The sequence below is a fragment of the Zingiber officinale genome, chromosome 2B (assembly GCF_018446385.1).
Source record: "Zingiber officinale cultivar Zhangliang chromosome 2B, Zo_v1.1, whole genome shotgun sequence".
Classification (NCBI taxonomy): Eukaryota; Viridiplantae; Streptophyta; class Magnoliopsida; order Zingiberales; family Zingiberaceae; genus Zingiber; species Zingiber officinale.
The window spans coordinates 9,241,207-9,252,226 of record NC_055989.1 but is presented as its reverse complement, the minus strand read 5'-3'; the positions used below and the strand labels follow the sequence as shown (position 1 = coordinate 9,252,226).

The 11,020-nt window shown below is 39.9% G+C and overlaps 2 protein-coding genes across 2 annotated transcripts; one reads left to right on the top strand and one right to left on the bottom strand.

Moving 5' to 3' along the window:
• Nucleotides 1-598: 598 nt before the first annotated feature.
• On the top strand, nucleotides 599-5,509 carry LOC122045246 (vesicle transport v-SNARE 11-like). Its single transcript, XM_042605384.1, has 6 exons — nucleotides 599-764; nucleotides 1,054-1,159; nucleotides 1,249-1,307; nucleotides 1,389-1,577; nucleotides 3,868-4,038; nucleotides 5,140-5,509. The coding sequence occupies exons 2-6, from the start codon at nucleotides 1,066-1,068 to the stop codon at nucleotides 5,290-5,292; spliced, it is 666 nt and encodes a 221-aa protein (XP_042461318.1). The 5' UTR covers nucleotides 599-764; nucleotides 1,054-1,065; the 3' UTR covers nucleotides 5,293-5,509.
• A 1,064-nt stretch (nucleotides 5,510-6,573) lies between these two features.
• LOC122045245 (protein PLASTID MOVEMENT IMPAIRED 1-RELATED 1-like) lies at nucleotides 6,574-10,478 on the bottom strand. The gene is made up of 2 exons (XM_042605383.1): nucleotides 8,034-10,478; nucleotides 6,574-7,931 (listed from the first exon to the last, which is right to left on the bottom strand). The coding sequence occupies exons 1-2, from the start codon at nucleotides 10,394-10,396 to the stop codon at nucleotides 6,830-6,832; spliced, it is 3,465 nt and encodes a 1,154-aa protein (XP_042461317.1). The 5' UTR covers nucleotides 10,397-10,478; the 3' UTR covers nucleotides 6,574-6,829.
• Nucleotides 10,479-11,020: the final 542 nt, after the last annotated feature.

Genomic DNA, 11,020 nt, shown 5'->3' with positions numbered 1-11,020 from the left:
AATAGAGAGACAAATAATGGTTATTGGATTTGGTCCCCTTATGAGCATATACAATGATGATGAAAAAGTGCGCGACTTCTAGAATATCTGTGTGGAGATGATATTCTGATTGCTATATAAACCCTAAAGAGGATAAGTGCAAGAAATTACAACTCTTGACAACTACACCAGGTCTTCTTCTTCTCCATTTTCTTCTTTCAACATATTACCTCAAGTAAATCTTAACTTGAGCATTGGAGATCTTCTGGTGCCAATATAATCCTCTTTTGGAGTACTTTTCAGAAGTCTTTATCTTCTTCATTGACGATCTCCGGAGAACATGTATGTTAGCACATTGACTTATATAGTTTAACCATCTACAGTAGCTTAGTAGTTAATTTGATAGTTGTTAATTATTTAATAATTTTGAATCCTCAGCCCTAAGGCTTCTATAGATTTTATCAATTTTTAAATATATATATATTTTTAATATTAATATATAAATACGATTATTGTAAGGATATATCTGTGATTTTGAGATTTCACTGGATGTTTTAATTAATACAGATGTGGAGCTTCATCAATAAAAAAAACTAAAACCCGAGGGGTAAAACATTAATATCCATTCAAGATATCGCAGGAGGACTCGAGCTCGAGGAGAAAAGCGAGGGCGAGAGTCGCGAAACAATCCCCCCGCGTCCTACCTTCCCCTCTTTCTCTGCGGCCCAGAGATTTCGTTCTCGGATTGCGATTCCGGCGTGCTCGTTGCGATCTCGTCTCCAACCGTGAGTTTCAAGAGTGAATCGCATTTCCATGTTTTTCCCCCTCGTGAGGATTTCGATTTTTGGCACCATGCTGATCGATGTCGATCTGCGATCTAGCCTGTTGATTTGACGATCGCAATAGTGTCTGATGCGATCGGGCTATTTTGCCCCTTCTTCTTTTATCAGATTTCAGTTGCTTTGGTTTTTCTTCCGTCCATTCTCTTCGCATGGTTAGTGGATGCGGGGATTGATTGATTCGACAGATTCGTAGATCATTTGATTTATGTGCGCTAGTTTGGTTTGATTCTAGGTACCGATCGCGATGAGTGATGTATTCGATGGCTATGAGCGCCAGTACTGTGAGATCTCTGCATCTCTCTCCCGGATGTGTACGTCTGCTGCACAACTCGATGGAGGTTCAATTCTATATTTCGCCTCTTTGCTATGTTTTCTTTGTTGTTTCAACTATGAAAGTATCTATGGAGCATTCAATCCCTATTGTCAGAGAAAAAGAAGCAGAAAGTCTCAGAAATTAAATCTGGAATAGATGATGCTGAGAATCTGGTATGCTGCTTCATATTCTCTCCTTAGTTGGTTCTTATCAAGGTCAATGTACTGAAACCTTGGTGTTTGTTCTTTTTTTAGATTCGCAAGATGGATCTTGAAGCTAGAAGCTTGCAGCCGAGCATAAAAGCCGGTTTGTTGGCTAAGCTCAGGGAATATAAATCGGACCTTAACAATCTGAAGAGTGAACTTAAAAGAATTACCAACCCTAATCCTAACCAAGCTGCAAGAGAAGAGCTGTTGGAGTCAGGGATGGCTGACACGCTAGCGGTAAGTAAAAGACCATTAATTTCTACAATGCATTCAAGACGCCTCATAAAGCTCAAATTTTTTTATATCGTTTTCCTACCTTCTTCCTATGTTTTGAACACTAAGATAGAGAACAAGGTGAAAGTATGTTTCTACTACTTTTCTTTGTAATTGTGTTACCGTTGGAGGTCTAAATTTTGGTCAATAGTGATACCAATCCATCCTTGGACTACTGCGTACCATTCACTATACCTTTAACATTTCCTAGATCAATATGCAATGGTTTGCTCCAATGTCAAATGAGTGGTGTTGCATCCTTAATAGTGTGTTAATTATACCATAAATAGATGAAATATGAATGAAATAAGTTGATACTCTTGTTTATTTATTACCTTTTATGAAGTAGATGAGTATTGAGCATATTATTCCAATGTGTCAATATAATTTGTTTTTGCTCTTCAAATTCTACATGTGTGGCACTCTAAACTATGCTCCTAATAATGATTTGTCTAAAATTTTAATATTAATCAAATGAAAACTGTAACTAATGTTATAGTTTTACAATAGATTAATTCTAAATATTGGCGTCATCATCATTATTTGGATTCTAAATAAATATTATACTATATTAGTAATTATTAAACAGAAATGATATCATTAATAATTTTAATAGGAGTGATCTAATAATTCAATATTTTTTGTTAATGATATATTTTAATTTTTTGAAGTTTATACTAAATAATAATAATAAAGATATTAGTAGTTAACATTTGTTGTCAATAAAGCAATTTATTTCATTACCAAGTTTATTGTCTATGGGCAACAAGAATAGTAATAATTTGTTACCTATTAGATTATAGTTATTATGGAATTGTTTATTACCTAATATATTAATAACGATCATTCAGCATGTCAAACTTACCTCATTTATATTTTCCACACCACATTAAAAAGTACTACTATATAGATTATTACACGCTACATTTAATCCAACCCTTAGCTGTAAACACTTGGAATGTTTGCCCCATTACCCAGTATAAACAATTCATCCCTTACCTACATGCTTCAAGTTTGTTGAGCATATCTGCTATGCTCCTCCTTCAGTGGATGATCAAACATTGTAAAGCCACAAATTTCTTCTGCCTCTCGAACTAGACCATATTGCAATTGCTGAAGGGTTCCAGTCTCCAGACCTTCCCAAGACTAGTTTTTTCTCCTTCAACCCTACTGAAATTGGCCAATCTCTGAAGAAATTTACTGATTTCTTCACATTATTAAACAGTGCTATCGTTTTTTGCTGAGATACCAGTGATTACTGTTTTTTTCCCCACTATTTGAGCAACCCTAGTAAATATGTCTGAGATATCAACCATAATCATGTTAACACTTGCTGATCCTGATCCAACTTGGTTGATTTGTAATGGGTTCTGCTGGGTTTAACAAATATGATACTAGGTAAGCGATGCAAGTAGAGATGACAATTGTGTGGGCTAGGGATGACAATGAGGCTAAGGAGGGAGAGGTGTACTAAGCCATGGCTTTTGATTATGTTTGGTAGAAGCACTGAGCTACAGTCAATATAAAGGAAAATATGAACGTGAAACATAACTTCTTGGAGCGAGTTAAATTGAAGTTGATAGCTATGATGCAGGTTTGATATCACAAATAGATTGGCACTTGCATAGATGATTTTTTTTTTTTTTAAAAAAAAATTATTTTTGAAAATTTTTCACTGGATCTTGAGTTTAAAGTTCACAATCAGAGCAGAGTTTCTGCATAGAACATGTTCTATGTTGATTGTCAAACATTTTTACTCGCGTGCGTGTGTGTATATATATATAGTCTTGATACCCTACTTACCTTATGGTACTTACCTTATGAGCGCCATGTGTAATTTTTTTTAAAAAAAATTTATTATCTTTAATACTATAATTCAAACCCTAAAGACTAAACCCTAAGCTCTAAAAAAAATAAAGAAAAAATACATATACTTGGTTCTCACAAGGTGAGCACCATAAGGTAAGTAGGGTAATATATATATATATATATATATATATATATATGAACCTCTGAGGCGCCCAAAAATGATCTAAGCGCCCCTAGTGACTTGGAGTCGGGATGGCCGTATCACTTCTGGGCGCCCGACTCACTCAGTCGCACAACACAGTCATGGAAGTGAGGTGCGCAACGTATCAAATCTCTCTCTCTATATAAATATATTCAATTGATTACTATGCTTATGGAACATCGAATTACGAGGATATACCTATGTTGATACCTTACTACTGCCATCTTTTCTTTTGCACTATAGGCCTCCGCCGATCAAAAGGGTAGGCTATTGATGTCAACAGAGAGACTCAATCATTCTACTGAAAGAATAAAGGAGGGCAGAAGGACAATGTTGGAGACAGAGGAGCTTGGTGTCTCAATTCTTCAAGACTTGCATCAACAGCGACAGTCTCTCTTACATGCACATGGCACAGTATGTTTCGTTGCTAATTATCTTTCCTTATATTAACTTTGTTTGTCTAGTCGGGCTATTCTACATATTTTATGCTTATTGGTCTCAACATCATGGATTCATACCAAATGAATATATAATTTGCCATCATCTCCATTTAAGCCTGTTCATTTTTTTAAAAAATATATTGAGATGGAAAAAAAGCAACCAATGTCCTAGATAACTCCTAAATTAGCTTTTAAGCACTACTGAAATTCTTTAATGCATGCTGAAGTATCATTCTCTAGTTCAGAGAACGAAGGAGTTATGACTATGCTGACTAAATCCTGCTTTGGAACATTGAATATATTCTCTCCGGTGCATCATTCAATACCCATGGTAAACTAGATATCCTCTTCGCAAGCATCATTCCTCTGTGTGCATCATTCTGTAGGATATGCCAATCCAATATATTTATAACAAGCCGATCTCTATAACATATTTGAATCATTTTGAGTCTCATATAGTCATATTCATCAATAGTATATATGGATAAAGAGGACTACCTACGGTTTCTCTACTAAATCTATTTTTTCCCTCAGCAGAATCCAACGTGTTGCATCTTTCAATGACAATGTTGGAATACTGATCTATACTAGTTTGTTAGAATATGCACTCTTGGAATTTCCGACAAAAACTTCTGTAACTTGACACCCATTCTGAAATCACTGTCGCCGTGCTAGAATAAGTAGACTGCTGTATGTGAGCTAAGTTAAACATGGGTGAGTCATTCCTAACGCACTACTAGTTGCCTTCTCCCAGTCTAAAGTAATTATTCAAATTCTGTCTTCAAATTAGTTGCTTTCTCCTATTCGAACCCCAGTACAAGAATATATCTTTTTGTAAGGAAGCAAATACTGCCACTACCACAACTAATAGTTTGTATGTTTGCTCCTATTTGGGATCGACTATTCAAGCATCATGGCACTTGAGCTGTATTTAAAGACTCTAGTTAGAAGATGCTAATCTTATTTAGATTATGGTTGATTAGATGTATGCACGAAGGCAATCTTTATGTAATGTTCATTTTCCTTGAGTTCTTCAAGTGTCGATGGATTCACATTTGGCTTTGATTGTGCATAGCTGCATGGGGTGGACGATAACATCGGGAAGAGCAGGAAAGTTCTATCGGCCATGTCGAGGAGGATGGATAGAAACAAGTGGATAATCGGTGGAATCATCGCGGCTTTAGTCCTAGCGGTTCTGGTCATATTGTATTTTAAGCTTGTTCGTTGAATTCCATGTGTCTAACCAGTCCTCACAGCGCACTTGCCAAACTTGAATGGCAACTGCTCGAGTGCTCAGTGTGTCGTCTGATACGGATCTTATGTGTGTGATATTTTTCATTACATGATTCCTCAACCGTATTATCACATGTATGAATTGGTACGTGTCTTCTCGTGTTATCTTCTCAATTGTGATTAGGAGCAGTTCGGTTGGCCGTTTTAGTTGATGTGGTGTATTCTTGAATTATTCTACGATGCATTGTATTGTTTTTGTGCATCAATTAAGTTTTTAAAACTTTCAACTTACAAATGAAAATTGATTTTGTTTTTTCCGAAGCAAACAACCGTAGTATTTACTTTTGAATTTTTTTTTCCTAAAAATTATACCTGTTCTATTTTCATTCAAATTTAAATATACGCGCCGCCATATCCATTTCATCCAAAAAGTACCTCTATGGGACCATGGAGGTAGGATCTTCTGGATCATTTTTTCTGATCTAGGAGATGTGTCATTCATATTTGCGGTTGGATTATGATCGTGATCCGGTCATAAATGATTGTGATCCCTTCTTAGGTTTACTGTCTCCATCATGTTATAATTTATGTTCGAAGCGGACGGCCGGAGGTCGCTCCGAGGACACTCTCGCTCAGTGCCCAGTAACCTGGTCACTTATCCACCACCAGAAGCCTCCGGACGACCTCCGACTGTCCACTCCGAACAAAAATTATAACCTGGTGGGGACGATAAACCCAAAAAGGGATCGCAACAATTTACGGTCGGATCGTAATCACGATCCGATCGTAAATACAAGTGGCACATCTCCTGGATCATAAAAACATGTTCTAGGAGATCTGTACTCGGGACCACGACCCTTTTTTTATTTAAAAAGTAATTTTATTTTAGTATTATAATACGTACCACCAGAAACTCAACTTAATTAAACTTTATATATAAACTATTATTATATTAAAATAAAATAATTCTAATTTAATTAAAATCATTTCAAAATTATTAGAGCAATTATTAATATAATAATATTAAAATAAAAAAATATATTGAATGTTATTTTAAAATTTTCTTATAAAAAGATATTATTTTGACGAAAACAATAATAATAAAGGTGTGCTAAGTGCTTATGATTTTTGCTCATTATTTAAAATTAAAAAAAAAAGAAATATGAAATTTTAGTTTTGAAACTATAATTTCAAAATAATAACAGCCCCTACAGGGATAAACTGAAAATAACAAACACATGGACAATCATTGATTATTTACCTAGGGCCTCAACACTTCCAAATAATGTCAAAAGCACTCTATTTTCAAATTTATTTTCATTCAACTTGCATTCAGTGAGGGAGATAAAAATAGTGAAATGCCACCATTTTTAATCCATACATGGCATCACAAAGATCCTAATGTCTCCCATCATAAGCTGCTAATACTGAACAAAATGCTTACTTGCAGCTCAACCGAGTCATCTATGTGATTGGCTTATATCTTCTGTTGCAACACATTTATCAGTATCCTTCAACACAAGCTGGATAGCTTAACTAGGAAGGCCGATATTAGGGTTCCTTCTGCGAGGCTTTAGAGCAGCTGCATCATTCCATTTATCCCTAGAAGAAATGCTCCAAAGAGTATCTCCTTGATGCACCTTGCTTGTCATTTCAACAGAAGGTTTCACAACTGACTTTGATTTCATGAATGGATGCTTATTGCTCTTACCCATTCCGGAAGCAAGTAACCACCTGGAACCAGATTGCTGCTGCTTCGGATTGCCCCATATATTTTTCTTGGTGGGTTCAGGTTCAGATTTTAGACCAGCAACATGGACCTCAGTGATTTTAAACTGAGGAATGGCCTCATCTACATGCTTCTCCTCAGCCAATGGATTCTTTTCGGTTTCTGTCTCATCTTCTTGTTCACTATTTCCTAGTAATGAAACTGTGCTGTATATTTTTGGTTTTGGGGGAACAAACACTCGCTCAACTTGAATTAAAGCAAGCATCGGTGTGCCCACTGGCTCATAATTCCGCAGAGGATTCCTAAGCTGGATCATCAGAGCAACAGTGAAGTTATTCCCCAACAATCCCCACTTCCTGCCAGATCTTTTTCCTCCTCTTTTATCACCCTTCGATCCACAGGCAGTCAAATCCATGGAATTGGCATGATGAGCTGCAAGAATCCTCGAGGTTCGATCGCTGACTTGATCTTCATCAATGATACCTGCGTCGAGTCTCATCCATTCATCGAGTGTGAGAGACAAATCCATCAAGCCATCAATTTCATCTCCATTATCTTTAATGTTCAAAAGTTGTAATCCAGCTGAGCCCTCCAAGCCTATTGAACAGTTTTTGCCAGATTCCTTTCCCTGCAAAGCTGAAAATTCTCCAATTGATTGGGAGCTAATGTTTGAGGGCGCCTCTTCATCGGACATGCCTGATTGTATTCTTAAACCCTCAATCGATAGGGCTTCGATCTTATCCATTGTCATTGGAGCAAGATCCTCGAGTGAAACAAATTCTGAGATGGTTTCACCCCTGGAGCAGGAAGGTTGGGCAGCCCCTTTCAATTTCTTCCTCCGCCCATAGACATTCTGAGAAACATTTGCCTCTACTTCTGGGTAGTGATTCTCCAATAAGTCATACCTGCCAATGCAAAAAGAACCTATAAAGAATCAAATGACCCTAATATAGCGACGGTTACAACAATAACTAGACTGAAGATAACCAAATTGAATACTAACGAACCTCTCACAAGAATCTAGAGCAGTTGATGAGTCCCAGGCTATCTGTTCCATTGTCTTCCCAGTTATATCATTTAGAGGCATTAGTTTGCTTGCTTGCCTAGATAATTTTTCAATGCCCATTGAAGCTAATTGCTTCAATATTTCCATAACCCCAGAACCCATTTCTGCAGGGACCACAATGGGACTGGATACCTGCATGACTAAGTCCTCATTGTTTTTTGCATTACTAAAGAGTGAGGGATTCATAGATCTTAAGAAGCCGCCGTCCTTTGTCTGGAGAATGGAACCCAAACCCTCACCAAGTGGGGGTAATTCAAGTGGATCCTCTGGCGGCAGGTGTATAGGACTACCAAATCCATCCCTACTACCAGGTGGAGAAGAATGGAAGTCCTTCTCATGCAAGCCCCATTCTTGCATCAAAGCTTCTGTTTCTGCATCTTCTAGCATCTTAGCTCTGGATTTGTCGTTCATAACTAGCTTGGTATTCTGAAATTCAATCTCAACTTCATTAGCAACTAATGAGAGATCAAGATCCTCTGGAAATTCATCCCAGTAGGCAGCAGACTCCAACTCAGTGTCAAGACCAAAAAGAGCATCACCTGATGCCAGTGCTTCCTTCTCAAATTGCTTCCACAGCCGCTCCCTTGGTGATTCTGGATCACTGTCTGAACTCAATCCAAAAGGACTATGCTCTATCCCTAGCATGCTTAAGAACTCACTGGCAACAGATTCAGTGACAACATCTAGGCTACGGGATCTACTCAGTGAGCTTGGCCTCTCATAAAGATTCTCAATATCTCCAAGACTCTGTTGCTTGATTGCTTCAACTTGAGTAGTTGGAGATTCAAATTCCTTAGCTCCAAAAATGGAGAGGTTATCGAAGATAGATTCCAAGTCTTCTATCTCCTGATCCACGCTCGGTAGCATATCTTCTTCTGGATTATGTCTGTCATGTTCAGTTGTCTCAGCAAATGTTTTATCTAACTTCACATCCAATCTTCCTACCTTATCATACTCAACTTCTTGAACTTCATTTTTATCCTTGACACTGACCTTCTCAACTTCAGTACTGGTTTCATGGGTTTCATATTTGAAAGCGATCTCGGTTCCCTGTTCAATCACTGTGAATTCAGGCTCAACCTGCTGCTGAATATCATTCACTTTCACATTCTCAGTAGAAATAGAAGATTTCTGCAATTGTGGCTCCTCCATTATTCCTACGGATGGCTCCAATGACTCACTAACTATTACCTCATCCAATTGCTTCTGTTCATGGGGGATCTCAAAATCGGGATTTGCATCATCATCCAAAGTAGAATGTTTTGCATCGTTCTCTGACTCTGCTTCCTTCTCTCGGTTAACCAAGAGTGACGTCTCAGAATTCGAGCTCTTTAATACTTCATGAAGCACCTTCACATCCACAACAGACCCAGACCGATCGCCTTGTTGAAGCTGGTTTTCCATTAGAGTCGGAGGATCCTTCTGATTTAGCAAATCGAACTCAACCTCTTTCAAATTCAACATCTCCGAGATCTTCTTCTCCTGCAAGCCAGGATCCACAGACATACTCTCGACCAAGGAGAATCCAAAGCTCACGCTGAGGGAAGCGCCCCTCGCCTTCCCCGACAGCCGAAAGCTCGTGCTCCATTTCCCAATCGCCTTTTCATCGACGAGCTCCTCGAGGGTGGACGGAAGCACACGGGTGAGGTCAACAAGGTGGCGCCCGAGGTCCAGATCAGGGGAGGCGCCGCCCACCAGGGTGGGGTAGATGAGGAAGTGCCTCGGCTCATACTTAGCCGTGCCACCCGGCCCACTACGGGAGGCGGACACCGGGCAGAGGTAGGTGAGCGTCTCGTCAAACTGGACCCCACCATGGACCACGCGGGCGGGGCGGGTGGCAACGGCGGCAGCAACGGGATCGGTGGTCCGGCGCCAGTGGACGATGAGCGCTGCGCTGGCGAAGGCGGGCGGAAGCCCATCGATGGAGTGTACGCGGAGGGTGAACCAGCAGTCGAAGCGGCGGTGGTGGCCGCCGATGTGGGAGAGCGCTTTCTTGATAGGGTTCCAGCCCCAACGAGACGACGACGATCCGGCCTTCTTCTTCTCCTTGTTCGACACGGAAGAGGAGGAGGCAGGACTGGCGGCGGATCGGCCAGCCGACACGGAACGCCGGCCGGAGTTGGAAGAGGAAGGGAGGAGCCGGGGCCGGTTAGGTTGCTTCGGATCGACGGAGAGGGCTTTGCTAAGGGCCTCGATCTCGTGAAGGAATCGAACGTTGCCGTTGAGATCGCCGCCTCCACTGCCGCCGCCGCCGCTACTTCCGTAGGGATTTCCCTTACCGCCGGTAGTAGGTTTCCGCAGCATCAGGCCTTCTGTTTACCAGAGAGGAGGAGAAGAGGGAGACGGGAATTATTCAGGGTGCCTTGCTACTTCATCTACTGCTACCTTTTTTAACATTCTCATCAGACAGTCTTCTCTCTTTGTCCGCCGAGACAAAGGTACCTTGTCCTAGCGGCTCAATATAACTAACCTGCCCTTCTTGTGTTGGAACGTTTCTATTGGCTGAGTTCCACGGTGCGAAAATTGGAATCTCGCGAGTTATCGGTGGCCAAACCTCCGGTCCACTTTTATCCAAACCCAGACACGGTCAAACTCTCTGTTTTGAACCGCAACTGAACCGGAGTCGAATTTGTCGATACGACTTCAACTCGAGAAGAAGTCAAATTCAAGCCGTTCCAGTTTGGCCCGAGCTCCGATTTGGCGGTTCGAATTTGAAACCGAGAGGCCCCGACCAGTGGGGCCGGGGCGGTCCGGCGCCTTCTCTCTGTCTGGCTCCAAATTCAAAGGGAGCGTTCGTTTTTCAAAATTCAAAATTAAATAATTGTCGACAATAATGTGCCGATAATAACGATGAGTACAGATGGAATAAAAGCTAAATGTTTTTAATATTAATTTTTTAAAAATAAATTTGAAAATGGTGATGATCGA

What these genes read in the sequence shown, in the direction of transcription:
- LOC122045245 (XM_042605383.1), bottom strand. Translation starts at nt 10,396, where the DNA reads ATGCTGCGGAAACCTACTACCGGCGGTAAGGGAAATCCCTACGGAAGT. An exon ending in GCTCTAGATTCTTGTGAGAG is followed by an intron (nt 7,932 to 8,033) that starts GTTCGTTAGTAT and finishes TTGCATTGGCAG; the next exon opens with GTATGACTTATTGGAGAATC.
- LOC122045246 (XM_042605384.1), top strand. Translation starts at nt 1,066, where the DNA reads ATGAGTGATGTATTCGATGGCTATGAGCGCCAGTACTGTGAGATCTCT. An exon ending in TAGATGATGCTGAGAATCTG is followed by an intron (nt 1,308 to 1,388) that starts GTATGCTGCTTC and finishes TTCTTTTTTTAG; the next exon opens with ATTCGCAAGATGGATCTTGA. An exon ending in GGATGGCTGACACGCTAGCG is followed by an intron (nt 1,578 to 3,867) that starts GTAAGTAAAAGA and finishes TTTGCACTATAG; the next exon opens with GCCTCCGCCGATCAAAAGGG.